Here is a 22,106-nt window from a genome sequence, read left to right as displayed (position 1 = left end):
CCAATACTGAATTCAGGCCTATGATAGTAGTAAAAGTATAGCTCAGCAGAGAATGATGGTAGAAGCACCTAAAATTGAATTTAAAAATGAACTCAAAGACAGATAAATGATCAGAAAAAGCTTTATTGGTCAGTCAAGTTGGATTGTTACAGTGAATTACATGCATAGAAGGAATTTCGCTCCAGTCTTCACAATGTAGAATCTGTACTTTCTATGGATTTTTAAAATTTCCTTTGAATTGCCTTTTATTTGATTGAATATTTTCATCTTTTTCAACACCATTTTTTAAAGATGGTTTTAATTACTTGAAATTTGTCCAAAGTAAGTTGAAAACTGTCGTCGATGACATAAAAGTTGGAACTCGAAAATGACCCCAAAAATGTCCAAAACAAGTCAAAAGGTGTCTAGAAATACACAGAACTTATCCAAAATGAATTAAAATGGTCAACAATGACTTGAAATTGTCCAAAGTAAGTTAAAAACCGTCTCCAATTACTTGGAACTTTCCAAAAATACTTTAAAAGTGTCTAAAATTATACAAAATTGGTCCAGAGTGACTCAAAAATTATTTAAACCATTGTCAATGACTTGAAAATTTCCAAAATGACTCAAGTAGTGTTGAAAATGACACAAAATTCATCCAAAATAACAGGAAACTTCTGCAGCCAGAGCCTGCAGCCAAGAGAACAAAACAACGAAACTTGAGTCGGACTTTCCAAAATGCGTTCAGAAACTCTCTTGAAACTTGTCGAAGTCAGCTAAAAAAAAACACCATCAATGACTGCAAACTTTTCAGAATGAGTCAAAAATTGTCCAAAATGACTCAAAACATGTCCAAAGTAAGTGGACCATTGTCGACCGTTACAAAATGACTTAATCTATCTATCTATCTATCCATCTATCCATCCATCCATCCATCCATCCATCCATCCATCCAATGTAAATAAAACAATAATTATATTATGAGCTTCATTCACAAGTAAAAATGTAGAACTTCTGCAGCAGGTCCAGGTTTTAATCAACTGAGAGTTACACAGAAAGCTTATTATACTGTATGTTAGTCTTCATGTTCTTCTACATCTCAGTCTGTCTGTTTAAGCAAACACCTGGTCACAACTGGATAAACTTTCGCTGCTTTTAGAGCGATTGAATTAATGGTATTGTCCTTTAACAATTAAAAATGTTCCAACTGCGACTCCCAGCAAGCCCAGACTCAGTCCGACTCCACAGTAAACATCTGCTATGAGACTTTGATGACTTTTGGGGAATTCAACATCTGTAAAGAAAGATAAAGAGAATGTGGATTATTATAGAAACAATAAAAAGTTTTTGGTATAAAGTGCGTTTATGAGGTAAAATCATGACCCCAGATTCTTGTTTTGGGCGTGTCCAGTGCTGAGTGCTCCACTGTGCAGCTGTAAACGTCACCTTCGCTTGGCGTGAACGTCAGCATGGAGAACCGGTGGAAGGTTTGATCACTGTTGGGATAATATTGACTGAGAGACATGCCTTCCGACACTGGAAGGCCGTTTTTGGTCCAGCTGACGTTGATGGACGGAGGGTAGAAATGGTTCACAAAGCAGATAAGGCTGTTCTCAAGTCCCAGAATGACTTCATCTTCAGGGTAAATGAAGCTCTCAGGAGGATCTACAGTGGGTCAGAACACAAATAGAAAACCTTCATCAGGAAGTTGTCGCAGTGCTAATGTTGTACAAAGTCATTTAAAGTGTCACCAATGACTTGAAACTTTCCAGAATGGCACAAAATTGGTCAAAATGACTTAAAGCGGTTCGAAATTATTTCGAAAGTGTCCATATTACCTGGATGAAGTCTACAATTTGACTGAAATTGTCCAGAATGACTCAAGTGGTATCAAAAATGTCTTGAAACGTGTCAGAAGTAAGGTAAAGACCATTGCTAATGACTTGAGTAACATTCAAAATGAGACAGTTCATCCAAAATGTCTCGAAACATGTCCAAAGTAAGCGAAAAACCATCGGTAATGACTCAAGCAGTGTTCAAAATAACACAGTTCATACAAAATGAGTCAAAATTAATCCAAAATGACTTTTAAAATAGTCCAAAAGTGACTTGAAAACTGACCAAATTAAGCTAAAAATGTCGCCAATGACTTAAAACTTTCCAAAATTAACATAAAGATGTCAAAAATCACCTTTTTAACCTTGTCCCAAATGACTCAGAAATTGTTTGAAGTAAGTTAAACACCGTCACCAATGACTTCAAGCTTTCCAAAAATGACTTAAGTTGTGTTCAGAATTCCAAAAAATTGGTCTAGAGTGACTCAAGTAGCGTCTAAAATGACAGAAAATCCATGCAGTAACAGCTCACAGTAAACGTGTTTTACCTTTGACTTCTTCTGGATGGATGCCCTCCACCTTGCAGTACGCTACGACCCCTGCACACGCCCTCCTGGCTTTCAGAGCATTTCTATATACATGCAAATCTCCAAATACGTGAACGGGGTCCGGCACAAGGTATGGTGGAATAGTGTACACAACCTGCTGTCTGTCGAAATCCGCATACAAAATCTCCTCACCATCAAATTCATACTGTGCTATAGTTGTGGTGTCCTCAAAGCAGCCGACAATGTAGGTGATGTCATGGACGACTGGAAAACAAAATGGAAATAAGGGACATGATACATGTATTCCTGTAAATACAGATAAATGCCAAATTAATCACATTTTATGCCAAATTTTGCTTTTTAGTGAATTTTAGTTTGACCGACAGGTTTCTTGCTGGAAATTACATAAACAGGTGATAAAACATAGTCAGACATTGTGTTAGAGATGGCAATGATGAATTGTAACTAAAAATGTCATGTCCAAAATTATCCAAACCCTTAAAATTGCTGTAGATTTTTAAGAAAATGCAGCTTTGATACCATTTTAAAATACTCCTGGTAGTTTCTACTATGTTCTAGAGTGTTCTAATCCACTATAAACTGAGAATAAATTGAGAACAGTTGATGCAGTTGTCGTGTTTCCAGTCCTGGTTTAAACCGAAGATCTCAGTGAGGACCTCCAGTTGTACACTGCTTCTGCTCACAATATGTTTAAAGTCTATAAAATCATATCCAAATGTTGTCAAAGTCCAGTGTCCACAGTTTGAAGCATGATGAAAAATGCAGATGAAAAAAAGAGGAAACATTGAGATTGTGGAGGAGAACATCAGGAAGTCTGCAGAAAAACTGCTCCTTGGGCAGCATTGGAGCTTCCAACAAGACAATGATGTGAAACATGGAGCCGACGTGGTGAAGAAATGGTGAAGAGAAAACAATGAGAAGATGTTGGAGCGTCCCAGCCAGAGTCCAGACCTGAATCCATCCAGAATGTGTGGAGGAAGTGAAGAGCAGAGTGATGGAGAGGAAGCCTTCAAAGAGCTGGAGATGGACACTTGGAGGAACTAAATCCCAGTGGAGACCTGCAGAAACACTGTTAGACACTAGAACTACTGACTTTAACACTGATTAACGGACAAAAAAATGGCATAAATATAGTAAAATTCATCATTATCATTTATAACACATCTTCCAGTCTTTTATCACTTGTCTTTGTTATTTCCAGCCAGAAGAAACCTGTTGGCCAAATAAAAATTCACTATAGATCAAAACTTGGCAAGTCTGTACAGAATTTTGGGTGCAACTGTACAATCTGACAACCAAGTCACTTCTTTATAATCCTCAGGCATTTGTCAACAGAAACTGAAGTTATGATCTAGTAGAAGAAGAGAGTAAATGTGTAAAACTCGTTCTTACATTGTGCGACGATGCCGAGGCTGTGGAGCAGCAGGATTAAACCAGCAGAGAGCTTCATGTTTGAGCTGCAGATCATCCTCATTTAAAACTCTGAGTGAACAAATCCAGGAACAATCTCACAATAAATCACATGAACCGAATAAAAAGCACAGAAAAAAAAAACAAGGAACTGCAGAATGTCAGGTTGTGGGTCTTTGGTGAATCAGTACAAACGTGTGTAAGTGTAGAAAAAAAAATAAATCAGCCAGTAGAAATGAAAGCTTGACCACAGCTTCCTTGTTATTTAAGCATCAACAGTAACAACAGTTGAACCGGTTCTGCAAGAGACGTCTGGAAGCATTTATATAAATATTTGCTATTGTGCCTGCAGCATGAGGAAATAACTTTGCTTCATGACCTTCAATGCACTATTTATCTTATGCTGAACCAGAAAAACAAAGTCTGTGTCTCAGTACTTCACAACTTTCTTATCCTGTTTGTTTCTGTTGTAAAATCACATTTTCTGGGTCTACACTGCATTAAATGAAGGAAAATTGAGTTTTTAGCCTGAAAAAAAAAAACTGCACAAGAACCTTCACAACCAAATTCCACATTGAAAAGCTTCTTCACACTTACAGCTAACCAAAAAAAGAAAACTTTATCATGCTTATAATATGCAGTTTGTGTTTTAAAATCCTGATAAACTGTCTCTTTTTAAATCACAGCTGTGTCTTTTTGATAATAATAAAAATAAGGCTTAATATTGCAGCAGTTTGCATCGATCTTTTATGAGTTCTGACAATTTCTAATGAATAAATTACATCCTTTTTTTAAAATTTCAACTTATTTAATAATTGGCAGCATAAACGCAGGTTTTTATGTTGTTTACTCATCAAAGTTATGCTTCTCGAGGTAAGTTTTCCACATTTTTAAGTAAATTTTTTAATTTTATGCACATAATTGATAGTTAAGCTGGCAAATTTTTAGAAAATTAAGTTGCTCTCGTGGGCTGCACAGTGGCGTAGTGGTTAGCACTTTCGCCTTGCAGCAAGAAGGTCCCTGGTTCGCGTCCCGGCTTTCCCGGGATCTTTCTGCATGGAGTTTGCATGTTCTCCCTGTGCATGCGTGGGTTTTCTCCGGGTACTCCGGCTTCCTCCACAGTCCAAAAATATGCTGAGGTTAATTGATTATTCTAAATTGCCCGTAGGTGTGAATGTGAGAGTGCTTGTTTGTCTTTGTGTGTGGCCCTGCGACAGACTGGTGACCTGTCTAGGGTGTCCCCTGCCTTCGCCCGAGTCAGCTGGGATAGACTCCAGCCCCCCCCACGACCCTAGTGAGGATTAAGCGGTGTATAGATAATGGATGGATGGATGGAAGTTGCTCTCGTGTTAAACACTCAAAGAAGTGAATTTTTTGAACAGCGTCAATGAACTTGGCAGCACAATTTAAATAAGTTCATCAAAATGAAGTTCACAAGTCATATTTATGCCACCAATTTAAGTTAAATCTATTTCAATTATCTGATTTACCAAATAAACACTTTGAGTTGCTGCAACTTCATTTTTTAATTTGAAGTTGGCATGAAGTTTATAACTTGAGTAGTTTCTTTACCCAAATGTTAAATGTTGAACATGATTTTGTCATCAGCTTTACCTGTTCTGTCCTTTTATTTACACTCCTACTCAGAAAAAGGCAGCAGAAACCTAATTTATTCACTTTAAACCAAATATAAAACACCAGTTTAAAGAAGCAGGGGAAAGGGCATTCATTTCTGACATATATGTAAAGACAAATTCAGTTATCAAACCAGTTTCTTTAAGTTACCTCAACATGATTTTAGTTTTACGTCAAAAATGCAGAAATTTGAGTTAAAATTACACAAAATATGAAGCTAATGCAACTTTATTGTATCAACTACATAAAGTGATTTTTGCAACTTAAAAGCTTTATCAGTATCAATAAATGATCTTGCAGCCATTCATTCGATTAGAATAGATCCCCTGAATTACTTCTTCAACTGAACAAGCATGTGGAAGTCCCAAAAGCAGAACTCTTTATTCAGGTTGCACCGCTTCCTTCTGGAGTTTCCTTTTTTCACAAAGAAATTTCTGACAGTCACCAAACATGAAAAAAGTTAACTCTGTACTTTTGAGCACTGACTAATTTCTTAAACCTGCGTTGTGTCTTTGTCTTTTGGTGGCAAGTCGCTGTGTTTTTTGATGAGTTATAGCAGTGAGAATTTGTAAAACTGTTGTCAGGATTCTGTACTTAAAAGTGCTGGTGTGGATTTTGTTTCACCACTGGAGTTTCTGAGCATTAAACCCTGAATTTCCTGCATTCGAGTTAATTTTTAAGCATGAATTTGTTCCTTGTCTGTTGGAAATCTCTTTATTATGTAAAAGTAGACACTCATTTCTGTTCTTGATTCAAAATATAATGAAATATAGACTGAATAACAATGTATTTTGGCTCTCAGGTGTTGCATACAACTTTTAAATATTTACTCTCCTATAGATGAACTCTTCTTTTCTTACAATATCCCTACTTAGATGCTGTTTTGTCCTCGGTTGTGTGTTTTGCTTGGGGAAAATAAGCTTTTTACATGTGCAGGTTGGACCTTTTAACATCAATGATAGCTTAATCCATCCCACTTCATTTATAAATCCCAGTAATTGAATAGCTCAGATGTGTTTCAGAAGGGTTTTTTTTGGTTAAAATTGTAAATTTTCTGCACCTTCAAATCACTTATGTGTTTGATAAACTTGTTGAGGGTAGTAGAGAGTGTTAGTATTAATAAAAACAAACTTAAAACCTACTCTTTTTTGTGAATTTGCTCGGCTAGAGATCATTAAAGTTAATCTTATCTTATTATTCCTATTCAGAAATCTGATATCACTTTGCTTTTAGTTATTGTCTCTGAATTTGGATATTTGTTCCCTCTGGTGTTTCCTCATTCCCTCACTTCCTATTTTATTGTGATGTTCATTTATAAAAAAAATATTTATGGGGAAAGGTTTTTATTGCCTTTTAATTCCTTCTGTTCTGTAAAAACACTTTATTTTACATTTCATTTGTATAAAAACTGCTCTAATAGTGACGTACAGCTGATTTATTGGTTGATAATGTTGGTTTTAAGTTGTGATTTGTGAGGAGAGTGTCCTGACAGTGGAAACAGGAGCTATTTTTTCAGTAGGAAGTAGTTCAAAGTTCTGTAGTTGTGGATTGAACTCGCAGGTTTGAACTTTCATGACTAAAAGCAGCTTTAACTGATGACGGCAATAACACAAGCTGAAAATACAGTAAAAGTCATCTATTTTATTAAATTATTATGGTGAATATGATGCACACAGTTGTCCATTTATACACAAAGAAAAACAAAAATTAAAGCAGGCCATAGCATGTTATGGTATTATATATATGTACAAATGGAAACCACAATGCCTTTAGGTTTTACTCGTAATATTTTCTTTATATTCCACCATCATTCTGAGTGTTTAGGTTCATTGTATAAACAAATAAAAAATACATTAAAGCCCAAACGAACCCAGACAACTGAATTTCCCTTCGGGGATTAATAAAGTTATTGCATTGTATTGTATTGTAAAGGTCTTGAATCTTGAATCTTTGACATTTGCTTATGTCATTTCCGGACGGAAAAAAATAACAAAAAAATTAAAAAACTGTAGGGAAAAAAATATAATAATAATAATAATAATAATAATAATAATAATAATAATAATAATAATAATAATAATAATAATAATAATAATAATAATAATAATAATAAATGAAATTTAAAAAATCACTATGAACCAAAACTTTGCATTGGGTTAAATAGTTTTGTCTGAAAAGGAGCAAAAATTCACTCGCAAATTTTGCGCCTTTTCTCCGGCAGGTGGCGCTGGAGCTCCGCGGCTGTTCGGCGGCGCTGCGTGTGGAAGAAGCCGCCTGTTGGAGCTGTTCTGGGGCATGTGGCTCAGAGGAGCGGGGCCGCCTTCCTCCATGACCCGGGGCCCGTCCACGAAAAAAAAAAAAACAGAAAAAAGAAAAACAGCCACCGAGCGGCGAGAGAAAGGGGGCTGGGGATGCGGCAGGAGCTCGGCAGGAAACCAGGAGCGCTGCTGCCCCCGGAACATGGAGGGAATAACCCGACTTCTTGCTGATGCGGACGGACACCGAGTTTAAACCGGCGGCGGATTTTATTCGGTTCGACTTTTGTTCCTTTCGCCGTTTTCACACACATCTGCAGTGATGCGGGCTGTGGAGCGGAGCGGCGCCGCGGCGATTCTGCTCTGCTTTTTGGGATACTTGGTGTCGGGAGCTGCTGGTAAAACGTTACCGGAGGACACGGCCACACAAGGTTAGGAGTAAAGTCCGTTTTTTATCCGCTTTTCTGCTCCCAGGAGCGGCTAGCTTGGCCGCTGTGGAGGCTAACGGTGCCGCTAACAGCTCGGATGCTGAGGCGATGCAAACTTAGCTAGCGTTAGCAAGTTAGCTGTTAGCACGTAAACTTCTCTGAAATGCTTTAAACACAAACTGTTTGATTTAGACTGCATTTTAAAGCTCATTTAGCTCATCCTGGTGTAGTTAAATAAATGGAAAACATAATATATTGCAAAGTAGTCGAGCCGTGACCGACTCCAGCTGCTGTGATTTGTCATTTTTGGCGTCGCTACGTTCTACAAAACACTATTTCTCTCTGCGTTTGCGTCTGTTTAAGCTAATAAATCATTTCTACTCTGCAAAACCTCAACCTTTTCTAATTCAACATATTTTTTTGAAAGAAAACTGCTCTGAATGTCCCCATTTAACCCACTGACTGCAGCCATCCACCTTTGTCAGGTAGAGCTGCAACGATTAATCAATTAGTTAGTAACTACTAAATTAGTCATCGATTATTTTTGATAAATGAATAATGTTCTCATGGAAAAACCCTGAATTCTCAAATTACAGCTTCTTAAATATGAATATCTTCTGGTGACGTTCCTCCTTGACATTTTACATCCTTTTCTTACATTTTTACAAACATAAATAATAAATTAATCAAGAAAATAACTGATAATGACAATAATTTATAGTTGCAGCCTTTGCAATTAGGGACATTTATGTAAGTTTTTAAATATTCTGTGCACGGTATATTCTTATAATATGCATAAAATACATTTTTTATTGTACATTAGTTTCTTGACTAATTGATAACTTGTTTGGTCAGAAATTTTAAAAATAATTGTTAAAAAAATTATTTAAAAAAATCAGTGAGGCAAGAATTTTGACTTTTTTTCATTTAAAGATGACTTAAAATCAAATTTTAAAAAAAAATCAAAAAAGCTAGTGAGTTGATTGCATTAAATGAGCTACTATTCTTCTGATTGTCTGAGTTTTTGATCATTTAAGTAATCTTTGAAGCCCTACTGATTAATAAACACATTTTTTTTGTCTTTTTTTTGCATTTTTATCCTATTTATATTAGATAAAGTGGTGCAGGAGGGTACTGTAAGAACCAATATTTTATACATGCTGCAACGATTAATTGATTAATTGCCAAGTATTTAACCAATAACCAACTATTTTGATGGCCTCAGAATGTAGCATCTCAGATATGAATATTTTTGTGTTTCTTCCCACCTCTGTGCCAGTAAACTGAATATCTTTGGGTTGTGGACAAAACATTTACTGATTTTTGTAACTTCTATTTTAAACAAGCAACTAATTGATTAATCAACAGTAACGATATCCTTTGGTGGCAGCCCTATTTCATACATATTATGCGTATTTATTGTAGACAAAATGAAGTATAAACAACGTAAAGATATTAAATTAGCAGATTGACAGAAAATAGTTTTTTTTTTAAAAACAAAAATACCAGATAATCTCTTGTTATAGGTTTTCTAATATGAGAATTTGCTCCTTTTCTTTATCTTTAATGATAGAAAACTAAATATTTGGGGATTTTTAACTGTTAACAAGACATTTGAAGGCATCACCTAAGGTTTTAGACACTTATAATGAACCTTTTGTTGATAAAAAAAATTGAGAATGTAATATTTGTAATTGAGGAAATGCTTCATCTTGTAACACCAAATGTAAATATTTAATACAGAGCTCAAAAGTGAGGACAAAAGAATAAATGAATATTACTTTCGTCTGCAAAAACAGTGTTAGTGGTTGTCGTATAAGTGATGTGGGGAGTGCGTATATTAATTTTGCCTCTGTCAGAACTGTGTAGTAAACTTTTCAGGAATCGAGCTTACGTCTGCAGATCTGTCGGAGGGTTTCCTGTCAGCGCGGCGGCCGACACATGCAAAGTTTGAGAGCAGATATGAATCACAACAATCCGTCGGCTTCTCGTTCAGTCAATATCAGAGCTGCCCTGTCATCGTAGCTGCTAACATCTACCACATCTGGTTCAGCCATCACTTTTATCTCTCGCTTGCGTGCAGTCATCAGTGTTTGCTTTCTTTTTTTTTTTGGCTGCCCTACATTTGGTTCTCTCACTACAACTGTGTTTACAAGTGGAACATGAATGTAAACATACAGTAACCATCACTGTAAATGAACCAGAGATTGGAAAAAATACAATACTTGGTGCTCAGAGGGGTTTTCTTTTGACTTGTAGAGTTTTTTTATTTTACTTTTGCCATTAGTTTGAGATTTTGGGAAGTGCACTGTAAAAAAAAACAAAAAAACAAAAGCATGTTTTTTTTTTCAGTTTCTAATTGTAATTTAACTGTAATTCTTTAGACAATTTGCTGTTATTTACAGATTTTTTCTATTTGTTAAATTATAGATAACTAGTAAAATGACACAAAAATGTCAATGCTTAGAATTATGTATACATCAGAAATGACTGTTTGCACATAAGAGAGTTTGTTGTTTTACATCACAATGCACGTAAAATCAGCAAAAAGAGATATATGTCATTATTTAAAAGAAATATCACATTAAATATTGAAAATGTATTTATTTTTTAACAATTATTTATCAGGTTTTCTCTGCTTTGTTAAATTAAAGGTAATATTTAGTAAAATTGCTGAAAAAAAATTATACAATGTTGCCTGTAAAAAAAAACAAAAAAAAAACTAACTGACAAATGATGTCCACATCAAAAATCTTTATTTTTACAAATGGTAATTTGTCGTTTTACATCATTTTACTGCAAAATTACACTATTAAAATCAACACAAAATATCTTTATTTTACAGATATTTGCCAAAAATATGAAAAAATGTTAGTCAAAAAATATTTTTTAAGGGTTATTATCAGGTTTTCCCTTTAAATTACAGATAATACCTAGTAAAATCAAAGATAAAAATGTACATATTAACATAAAACAGGCCAAAGCTTTAAATTACGTCCACATCCGAAGTCTGTTTTTACAAGTAGTAGTTTGTTTTTTACAAAGTCCTTCTTTTACTTTATTTAAATTAGCAAAAATATTACTTTACATAATTTATAATTTTATATTTGCTGTCACTTAAAAGAAAAAAATATGTATGTTAAAGATTAAAAGATGGTACTTTTTTTTTTCAGTGTTGGTTTACCTTCATTCTCCTTCTTTTGTTTAAGTAAAAATAAAAAGCATTTATTTACATGTTTACGTAAAAAACAAAACAGGCCAAAACTATACGTAACATCGACATGAAAAATAAGTTTGTAGACTGTAAAATTAAACTTTTGCACTGTATTTAAATCCGATATAATTATTATTATTTTGCAGATATTTGCCAGTATTTTCAGGAATTTTTACAGCTTTTTGAATATTACATCTTTTTTGAATGTATTTTTTCTGGCACTTTTGCTACCAGATTGTGAGGATTTTTTTTACAGTGTCGTTCTGGTTTAATGCTCGTCATCAGGCATGAAAATAAATCACATTCACAATCACAAGTTCAGTTAGAGCTAAAAACAGGCCTGGATAATTCCTCTCTTTGAAGCCTCAGTCTGCCCTCTGTTTCCTCCCTCCTTCTCCGGTGCTCAGTTCGCCTCAGATTGACCTTCGGGCGTCCCAGAGGGGGTTTGTTCAGGTCGATACTGAGGATTTCTCCTGGTCCATCCAGCGAACGGCATGGATGAGTGGAGCCAGACAGACAATCTGCCCGCAGATATAGATCTCGCTCGCATTACTGCAGCCCATAATAGGCATGGCTTCGCATCTCCAGCAGACAAACATTTGCTGAAGCTGGACGACGGCTGCCAGGAAGCACACAAATCTGATCATAATGTCACCAGCTAGCCAAGCTTGATTTCTGATCACGAGATGCTGGCGCTAGCATCAGCTAGCCTCGGGGAGGACACTTCAGGTCATGGGAAAACGCTGCTTTTAAGGTCAGGGTCAGCAGCCTCCTTGGTAAAATAGCAGGAGCTGTAATGGTGTACTATGTAGTGCAGTGTTTTTACTGAGGAAATAGATGGACAGAGTGCTTTTGCTATTTAGCCCGATGATGTAACCTAATTGCTCGGTCCCCTGCTGAGTTAATGGGATTGACAGCCACTATCTAATCTTACTCTTAATCCGGATGAGGGAAAATAGCAGGCTGGACACCTACTGATTGGCGATCTTTATGCTTGTAGAGGCTCAGCTTTAGTTCAACAGATGGGAGAGTGTGTGTGTTTGGAAATGGCAAGCTGTTTAAAAAATTAATATCTAAACTGGACTGCAGAGCTCCACAATGCAATTCTTCCCTGTCGAACAGAACATTTAAGATCGCAACATCATCAGTCTAACAGGATGTAGTTCATGTGTTTCTCATTTCAGATATTTACAATTTAGCTGCAGGTATTTGGAGGTAAATTCTGACTATTGTAATGCTAGTTTCATATATCTGCAGTGTAATTCTGACTTGTCATAAGTCTAGTTCAAGATACCTTTAATTCTCCTCAGTTCAGTTTACCTACATTGTCCTTTTTAGATTCTTTTATTCAGTTTGAACTGGTCAGATTGATGCTGTAGATATCTTGTTTATATTTAGTCAGAATGTAACGGCACATACTGATGAGCATTTGATGGAAAATGGACAAGTGCATTGTGCAAAACGCAGGAGTAAAGGGAAAATGTAGAAATGGAGCCTTGTGGTGCTACAGAAAAGTCCGGGCTTCCAGATTTTATTCTCTAGACGTAAAGAAACACGACCCTTTAATACAAAATATTGCAAAAATTCGATAAATATTTATGTATTTTTGTTCAGTGAAAAAGACACACTGAAACTGTGATATCCACAAAAAATTTTAGTCATATTGCAAGTGCAATATCTCTTAAAATAGTCACATTTTTCATCTTTAATCACAGATATCTTAAATTAATTAGAGTTTTATTGATCAATTCTATTTTATGTATCTCTCCCATTTGTTTCTGTGCTTGTTTCCTCTCTGCTCTGTGGAAATACAGCTCACAATTCAGCCAAATATTCTCAGAATTTTTGTTCTGCGACTGTTGGTCACAGCTGAGTCATTCATAGCTCCTCTGTTGTGGCAAAAATCGCAGAATTTTTTTTATTTTATTTTTTACAGGATCTGGGTAGTACAAATGCTATATATTTGGTGTATTTTTGAACGAGACATACAGAATATAGTGATTTTGAGGAACTGTCATGATTTCTAGCTTAGGCTTGGCTCATTTTTCACACAAATAATTCTTTCAAAAACAGTTGGAAAGTTGAACTCCTCACCAGTCCCAGCCTCTAAATTGTATTTTCCAGATGTAAAGGACTGTTTTTGTACAAAATATTGTAAAAATGTATGTATTTTTGTTTTTGTTCAGTGGAAAAGACATGCTGAAATTGCGAAACAGTGTAGTGTCTGTTAAAATAATCATATTGTCCTGTTTTAATTACAGATATCTTTAATTATACTTATATTCGATGAAATGAGCTCGTGTGCATCTGAAGCTGCGTCAGAATCCATGACAAGTTGGACGTGGTTCGCTTTTCAAGCATTCTGTGGCGCTTAAACTGCATCTGACAGCCGTTTTATCACCACGCCAAAGATTCTGGTAAATTATGACCACAAGCCTCTGATGAACGGAGCTCTAATTTTCCACAGACTTCTTGCTGATGAGCTCTATTTTACAGTGTTTGTTTCTAACTGTTTGATCCACCGTTCAAATGCTTTGATGGACCAACATCCAATGAGAAGCCTTGAATTAGCAGCATCATCACAACAAATCAGAGTAATGAGGTATTCTGACTAAACTGAATTAAAACTATCTTTAATTGTGGTTTTAATTGGACAAAATGATATTATGGATAACAATTTGCACTGCAATTGGTCAAAATGACATTGTTGTTATCTATAATGGTAATTCCAGATAGCAAAACTCAGTTATTTAATGTTAAAAATGCTATTTTTTTGTCATTTTTTGTGTCCCTGTCGCTGATTCACTCTGCATCTTGATGTTTTTCCCCACCGCAGATGTTTGCTGTTTATCCGAATGCTTAAAAAACACAACCTCAATAATTGTGGCATTTTTTTCCTGCGGTTGAACAAGTTATTAAATCCAGAATCACAAGCAACAGTGTGTTGGCGCTTTAGGTTGAAAAGGCCTGTCTGGTGGAGCTGTATTTGTAATGTTGCTTTAGGGACGAAGCAGTGTTCACAATGCTACTACGACATACAGAAAATTATAGTTATAAGTAATTATTTATTTACTGCTTCACAACAAACAAGGCTCCAGTGTTTCGGCGCCCAGAGGTTGTGTAGCTTAGCGTGTGTTTGTGTGTTTTTATTGTGCCCGACCTCCACTTCCACTCAGCTCACATGATTCCTGGGTCTTCTCGTAATCAACCATGTGCTTCTGCTTGAGACGGTTTGCTGCTGCAGTCTTCTTACGCTGCTTTAGGGCGGAAACGGTTTGCCAAAGTGATTACAACTGGCAGAATATTTGTGCGTTTCTATTTTGATACTCAGTTAAGTCATTTAAACAAGAAAATGTAGAAAAACATCTGCTTTTTTCTGTTTCTCAAACAAGGATTCGGCTGAAAGCATCACATTGAATTATTTTATGGAATTTTATAAACTTAATAAAGTAACAAACGGACAAAAGTATCAACAAATGTCATGTTGCTGTAGTTAGTTAAAGCACTGATCTTTAATAACTAAACAAATTTCACATTACTATGGTGACGTTTGTCAAATTTTAGTTTCACTTTCAGCCATTCGTGCTGGTTGTTGCTGTTTCTACTCATAGAAGACCTTAAACTATCCCTTTCTCAGAAAAATAGCACCACAGAAAATGACTCTTCAGATATTTTCAGGATCAGTTGGCAGTTTGAAGAGTTTTCCCAGGAAAATTATAAATGTCTGTTACCAGAAGTTGTGAGGATTTCCTGCTTTTCTTTGCTTTATGTGACGCTGTTAAACTACTGATCTGACAAAACAAGACAGATAAAGATGCCATTTTTATCTGTCTTCTAGGAAGCTGTAGAGGTTATTTTACACTGTGGTCTTGAATTGAACATGTAATGAATTAATCATGTGATGGATGACACAATTTGCAGATTTCTTAATAAAGAAACTGATTTTTAGCTACAACCATACATGAGGCCCTTTCAGAAATATTGCAAATTATACTGGTATTATAACTGATAGTCCATTTGTCCACAGAAGATTGATTAAATTTAATAGTTTAAAGCATCTGTATCAAGTAAAAACTTTTCTTTTTCCCAGTGTCACAGCTCCACAACCGTAGAACTGTGTTTTTATGTGTTCAACCCTCTGAATCCCAAATCATTTCTAGGCATTTCTTTGCTATCACATTTTTGCTCGCTGATGGCTCATTTTTTGCTGCAGTATAAAGTTCTGCACCTCTATGGAAACAGAACAACATGAAGAAGGAGAGAAAACTCAGAAATGTCTTCTGTAAAGTATGACAGTTATAATGGTATAAATCATAGTTGGATTATTGTGAATATTTGGGGAAAAAAATGGAGTTTACGTCTAAATATGTGTGTGTCCATAGGTGTTACCCATTTAGGGGAAAAGCTGTGGCTCTACGTGCTTTATTTAAGATGCTGAATGGATCTTCCAATAACTTGCTCCTCCTTAAGCTATTTTTGAGCCATACTGCACTGATTTTTTTCATTAATTATATTTTATTTACCTCTCCCATTTGTTTCCATGCTTGTTTCCTCTCTGCTCTAATTCAGCCAAATATTCTCAGAATTTTTCTTCCGTGACTGTTGGTCACAGCTGAGTCATTCATGGCTTCTCTGTTGTGGTGAAAATCACAGAATTTTTAGTTTTTTATGGGATCTGTGTAGTGCAAATGTTGTATTTGTGGTATGTTTTTAAACAAGATGTGATTTTGAGGAACTATTGTGATTTCTAGCTTACAGTCGACTCATTTTTCTCACATATTCTTTCAAAGACCATTGGAAAGTTGAAATCCTCCTCATTATTTCTGTTTTTACACCTTCTGGTGACTACCTACGAGTTTATGGGTTCAGGCGGTTAATGCCATCTGAAATTGAGTGTTTTCTGTGGGGTTCTTTTGGTTTATTTCATCACTCACATAACTTTGAACTGCAGTAACGTGTGATAAACAATCCATTATAATGAGCAGCGAGTGTGGCTGCTGCTATTGCAATCCTTCCACTGAACTTCATGAGCTTCCCCCTCCTCTGCTTGGAAGAACACCAAACCACCTCACACACCCAGTGGAGTCCGGCCATACCATCCATTTCCAGTTTATCACACCTCGGCTTTGTGGTGCTGAGATGATTGGCCTCTCTGAAACTTAACTCAGGCTGTAGTGGAGGGAAAATATTCACTCGTTCTCTCTGATTTGTTTTCCCCTCTTGGGTTTATCTCTTTCTACTTGCCTCCAAACACTCTCAACCACCCCGCTGCTTTGGCTGCTGCCGCCGCAGATAATTGGTGCGATATCACAGCGTTGGTGAGGCAAAGCTCTTTGATGCCTTTATTGTCCATATGGTGCTCCATATACAAACACAGTAAGTTAGAGAGTAAGAAGCAGTTATGGAGGTTTAGCTGCAGAATGAGGGTAAATACTGAAAGTCTAAAAATACCCACATGTTGTAATGCTTTGGTAAAAAACTCCAGTATAGATTGGACTGACTTGTAGGACTCCATATTATAGGTGCACAAATGCATGAATCTGGATTGATATATCAATTTAATGATCAACAATATGATGACATCAATTGAAAATCCATAAAATTGATCCGTATTGTGTGTCGCCACTACAGGTACACTTTTATTTTGAAATTCCCACGGCACTTCCCTCCAATTTTTTTCTGCAGTAAGCCACTCTGTGCAATGCTAATGCTAGCAACAGAAACAGTAACAAATAAAGCTTTAGTTATGGGTTTAAGTGGGCAATGAAAGTGATAGAGAAGTAACCCAGCAATGTTGATATATAATATTGAATGTATATGTGTACATATTCAGTTGTAGAAATTCTGTTCATTCAGAATTTCACGTTCAGAGCACAGAGCAGCAGGATTTCATGATTTGGAGGCTGCAGACAAACTCTGTATGACTTTATTTTCTGCTTTTCTCTGCCTGAATGTTGGTGTTGGAGGTAGAAGAAGTACTTACTCCCAAAATCCTGCATTAATTGTACACCCAGATGCGAAAACTGAAACCGGTTTTATCAGCACAGTGGGCTGACATTTACTTACCTGTTTAAGGTGGAGCCTTTAATTCTGACAGTTTAATGAAACACATTAGATAATATTTTAGAGTAAAACCTTTGACACCGTCCACAGTGCTCTGATCATTCCCATCAACACAACATTACTGTCTATATACATTTTAATTCTTACACGAATTGAGAAATGAGAAAAATGGCAAATGAGAAAACAAAGCAATCTTTATTCTGTTCTTAATGAGTTTTTTTCTCATAAAAAAACAAAGCGAACAAGCAAAAACAATTCTTCTCTATCTTTTTGTGAATTTTCTATTAAGCACTGCACTTATTCTGTTATGTAATTTTCTGAGCTAAATCTGGCATAAGAATTTTCTTTCTGATTCACAACGTTCGCTCATGTCTTATCTTATAAAAGGCAAATTAACTGCAGTGGAAAACATGAAATTGTCTGGGTGACACCAAACTTTTGAACAGTAGCGTAGGTCAACTTTAACTCATTTAGAGCAACTTTTACTAATATGAAACAACTTTAATGAATATAGAGCAACTTCAACTCATTTTACAGCAGCTTAAACTCCTTTAGAGCAACTTTAAATGACATAGAGCAACTTTAACTATTATAGAGGAACTTTAATTCATCTTCACTACCATTCAGGGGTTTGGGATTACTTAGAAATGTCCTTATTTTTGAAAGAAAAGCATTTTTTTCAATGAAGATAACATTAAATGAATGATAAATCCAGTCTAGACATTGTTAATGTGGTAAATGACTATTCTAACTGGAAACTGCAGTTTTTTAATGGAATATCTACATAGGGGTACAGAAGAACATTTCCAGCAACAGTTTTTACACGGCATTTGACTATCAAATTGGTCCGTACTGTGTATTAGTTAGTTTGGAGGACATCCAGAGTCTTTGCTGATCTTCTTCTCCTGAGCAGCGAGGAGACTCCCAGCTTGTTTAACAATGATGTCAGCTCGGTACTGATTTATTGGCCGAGGACTGGGAGGAGGGGACTGTTGCATTTATGTGTGTGTGTTCGTGTCGGTTGTGGAGTCTCCCAGGGGAGTTTTTTAAAGTGAGCACAGCTGGTACCCCGAGCAGCATATCGGTGGGAGTGGGACCGGAAGTTAGGTCACGATCCCTCCAGCTCACACAGAAAAACATGGGAGTTTATCTTGAGGGGGGAATTCCAGTCTTTTTGTGCAGTCCTCTGCTGTGTGAATGTAATAAAGGGAAGGAAGGAATCTTGACACCGTAGCGTAATGATGCATTGGTTTAAGATTAGCATGTAGCGCTGCCAGATCTAGCATTCAGAGGTGTCATTTGGTGCGGAGCTCTGTTTTTAAATGCACTCGGGCTGAACTCCTCGCTGGCTGGAGGATCCCTGAACTGGGGGGGAGGGCGATCAGTCTAGCCGGTGGTATGTCACGGTGGGTGGGGTTCCAAGGAAGAGTTATGACAAAATCCAGTATCGGTGAGCATGGAGGAGGTGGGAGTGTTTTGGTAAAGGGGGAAAGACGGGAGGGAAAACCTTTCAGCTGTAATTGAGAGGTCACCGCGGGTCAGCCGGTGATCAAACAGGGCCCACGTTGTCATGTGTGCAGAGGCAGAATCACAGCTTGCGGTTGTGAAATTATAGTGTTTCTCTACAGAGTTTGTCTTTATCATACCTCTGGCATATAAAAATGAAATTGGCTTTTTGTTTGTTTTTCAACTTGTGATATACAGAAACTCGCAAAACTACTTCTGGGCTCCAAAAATCCTCCTGTGGGTTTGAAAGGCATGTTGTCTTTTACAACCATTATGAAAAATACAGCATTTATCAGAACCAGAAATTATTAAAAAAAAAACAAAAAAAACAACTCAGATTTTCAAGTCACATTTTTGTAAAATAGATCATAAAAATAACTTGTGCTTTTATGTCTTATAATTCATGAAATTAAACTTGTGTAATACTGCACCATAGACATTTCTGAGTTCTGTTTCTAGCCATAGATAAATAAATTCACAAAAAATAATCCAGTTGGACGAGATTCTGTAAAAAACTAATAATTTTGCACTCGTCTGTACAGTTGAGAAGCAATGTTTAATCAACCTGCTATAAACAGTAATGTGACAAAAATTCAGAGTTTTCAGCTAGAAAATGACAAGAGAGTCTGAGATGAATGCAGTATGGTTCAAAAACGGTACACAGAAGAGCAAGTTGCATCTTTCTAGAGTCTATTATCTATCTATAATATGTCGAAACACCTTTTTTCCATTTTTAGTAATACCTGTGGGCCTTCGGAAAAGTGTTGCACATGCTAATTCCAGATGTTTTTTAGATCAAAGTTATAATAATAAATAATCAAAGTTAATGTCATTTTTCTTTTTTTTGTGATTCGTGGCATTGTAACTGCATAACATCAATTTCTCACTTCTCTCTACTTCTGGTCAAAGTTGTGCTGTTTCTATAGAGGTGCAGGATTTTATATTGCAATGCAAAATGGGCCCACAGTGAGTGAAAACACTGAGAAACTGCTCAGCGTTCAGAGGGTTAAAGTTCTGCATTGTGAATGTCCATTAAATCCTGTTGATACTGTGCAATTTTAGTCGGTCTCAGACAAAAGTTGAGCAAAACATGATTAAATCTTTGCGTGGTTGATGGCTGATTTCTATTTATTTATTTTTTCGTTTCTGTAAAGAGTCTCTCAGTGTGAGTACATGACAGGTTTGCAAACCAAGCAGTCAGAACAAAAACACAATGCCAAATGCAATAGCATGCTAGCGTAAGCATATTTGTCTCAAACTCACCTTGCAAAATTGACCTCTGCTCGCTGGATATGACCAGATTCTATGACTGGCTTTTTGGTGTTTAAATAGAGTGTCTGATAGTTATTGGTGCAGCAGTTATGTCCTTGAAATTGAACAAAAGCATGCAGCTTCTAAGCATTGTCAGGTAGTTAACCTTTATTTCACCTGGCTTAAATTTTAACTGATTCTTGTTGCAACAATCAGCTGCATTCAAACAAAAGCACCACCTGAGGTCAAGCTAAATGATGACCAGAGATTGTGGTTTACCTCCAGTTCTGGACCTTCCTCCTTCTTTTTCTCCTCTTTTTTCCCTCCCCTGTGAGATTTTTTAATGCCTAAAATTTCCACCACTGTGGCCTGAGCTTGTTTGTTGTTTTGCTGCATTTGAAAACCAGTGATGCAGACCTTTGGGTGACTCAGCTTCTTGGAATGTACATCTGGCTGGCTATTATCTCTTAATTAATCCATTGAAATGTCAGAAAGTTGTCCACAATGCCGACTGTATTTGTCATCATATTCAAATTGCTTTTTATAGTCATACAAAACTTAAAGGTTTTCAGTTTGGAACAAAAATAGCCATTATTCATATTTGACGAGGTGAAATCTATTGGGTTTTTTTCCTAAAAAAATAACTTACATGCACCTTTGTGCATTGTTTTTGTGCACTGACTGACCACTTAATCATGCAATCATTTAAGCTCTATGCTCTTATGTTTCCACGATTCAGCGGGCGTTTATTTCACCATCTGACATACCTCAAGAACATAGATGTAGTGCTGCTGGAGTGCATCCTAACGTTCTGCTGCTTTTATTTTTGTGTGTGTCTGAGTTAGGACATAGAATATTAAAGTATTTAAAGTGCCAGAAGATTCAATCATCACAAAAGCAAGAAGAGCACGCATGCCAGAGAGCCAACAGAAAGGAATGGTCAAGCTGTGTTAGACGTGAGGATTGATTCACAACTAACGCATTGAGCAGCATGCAAGAAAACATTCCCCGCTTAAATTCGACAGTAGCAGCCTTTTAAATAGCACCACGAATACAATCTTTTCTTTTCTCTAGGTCTATATGTTCACTAGTAAAGATAAAAAGGCAGATGAACATTCTTTTATTTTTTGGAACAGCTACAAAAACATTTTCCTGCCAGTTTACCTCATTCATCACTGTCTAAATCAGGAGTGTCAAACATGCGGCTCCTGGGCCAAAACTGGCCCTCCAGATGGTCCAATCCGGCCCGACTTTGTAAAGTATAAAAATTCCAGAGAAGACATTAACTGCAAATCGTAAATTTGTAAAACTACAATTGTTTTTGTTGTTTTTTGTCATTTTGTCTGACTTGTCATTTATCTCATGTTTTTGTTGTTTTGATCCTTGTTTTTGTCTTGTTTGTTGCTCGTGTTTTTTCTCTTATTTTTGCCATTTTGTGTTTTGCTTTATTCGTTGTCACTTTGTAACTGTTTTGTCTAATTTTTTGTTTTGTTTCGTGTCGTGTCTCATTTTTTGTCATTTTGTGTCTCATTTTTGTAATATTTTGTCTAGTTTTTGTCTTTTTTTTTGTCTTCTTTTGTCTGACTTTTGTCATTTTTGTCATAAAGTAAAGTACTATATCATTCAGTTCCAGATACATGTGACTGAATGTTTTGTGCCTTTATAGATAAACTGTGATCTGTAGGTTTTAATGTGTAAATGATTAACTGAGGCGTAATATTGTTGAAACTGAATTTATTTTTATTAAGAAATTTCAGATTGTTCATAATGTTTTGTAATAAGATAATTCCTTAAATGTGAACTTTTTTGCATGAAGACAAAGGAAAAATTTGGAATTGTGGTTATTTGTAGGTTATTATGTTATGATTTTATTGGTCCGGCCCACTGGAGATCAAATTGAGCTGAATGTGTCCCCTGAACTAAGATGAGTTTGACACCCCTGGTCGAAATGGTCTAAA

The 22,106-nt window shown here is 36.2% G+C and overlaps 3 protein-coding genes across 4 annotated transcripts in view; 2 read left to right on the top strand and 1 right to left on the bottom strand.

The window, feature by feature from the left end:
* Positions 1 to 22,106, top strand: part of fam171a1 (family with sequence similarity 171 member A1) — a 51,060-nt gene that overhangs the window by 7,851 nt on the left and 21,103 nt on the right. Inside the window, exon 3 of the mRNA XM_055013614.1 lies at positions 7,653 to 8,117. Within this exon, the coding sequence (XP_054869589.1) occupies positions 8,009 to 8,117 (109 nt within the window). The 5' untranslated portion in view covers positions 7,653 to 8,008. The remainder of the gene's footprint in view (positions 1 to 7,652; positions 8,118 to 22,106) is intronic.
* LOC111563483 (H-2 class II histocompatibility antigen, A-Q alpha chain-like) lies at positions 106 to 4,061 on the bottom strand. Of its 2 annotated transcripts, none has more exons than XM_035944601.2 (4): positions 3,779 to 4,061; positions 2,366 to 2,629; positions 1,429 to 1,647; positions 106 to 1,276 (listed from the first exon to the last, which is right to left on the bottom strand). In XM_035944601.2, exons 1-4 carry the CDS (start codon positions 3,858 to 3,860, stop codon positions 1,152 to 1,154), a joined length of 690 nt encoding a protein of 229 aa, XP_035800494.2. In that variant the 5' UTR covers positions 3,861 to 4,061; the 3' UTR covers positions 106 to 1,151. The 2 variants fall into 2 exon arrangements, with proteins under 2 accessions (XP_035800494.2, XP_023118328.2); XM_023262560.3 differs by having other exon boundaries at positions 1,366 to 1,647; positions 3,779 to 4,059.
* Positions 11,820 to 22,106, top strand: part of crot (carnitine O-octanoyltransferase) — a 77,125-nt gene continuing 66,838 nt past the window's right edge. Inside the window, exon 1 of the mRNA XM_055013615.1 lies at positions 11,820 to 11,824. The gene's annotated coding sequence lies outside the window, so the exon portion shown is untranslated. The remainder of the gene's footprint in view (positions 11,825 to 22,106) is intronic.

Source organism: Amphiprion ocellaris, chromosome 9 (assembly GCF_022539595.1).
Source record: "Amphiprion ocellaris isolate individual 3 ecotype Okinawa chromosome 9, ASM2253959v1, whole genome shotgun sequence".
NCBI lineage: Eukaryota > Metazoa > Chordata > Actinopteri > Pomacentridae > Amphiprion > Amphiprion ocellaris.
Note: the sequence above shows the minus strand (reverse complement) of the source record. Positions and strands in the feature narration are given on the sequence as shown.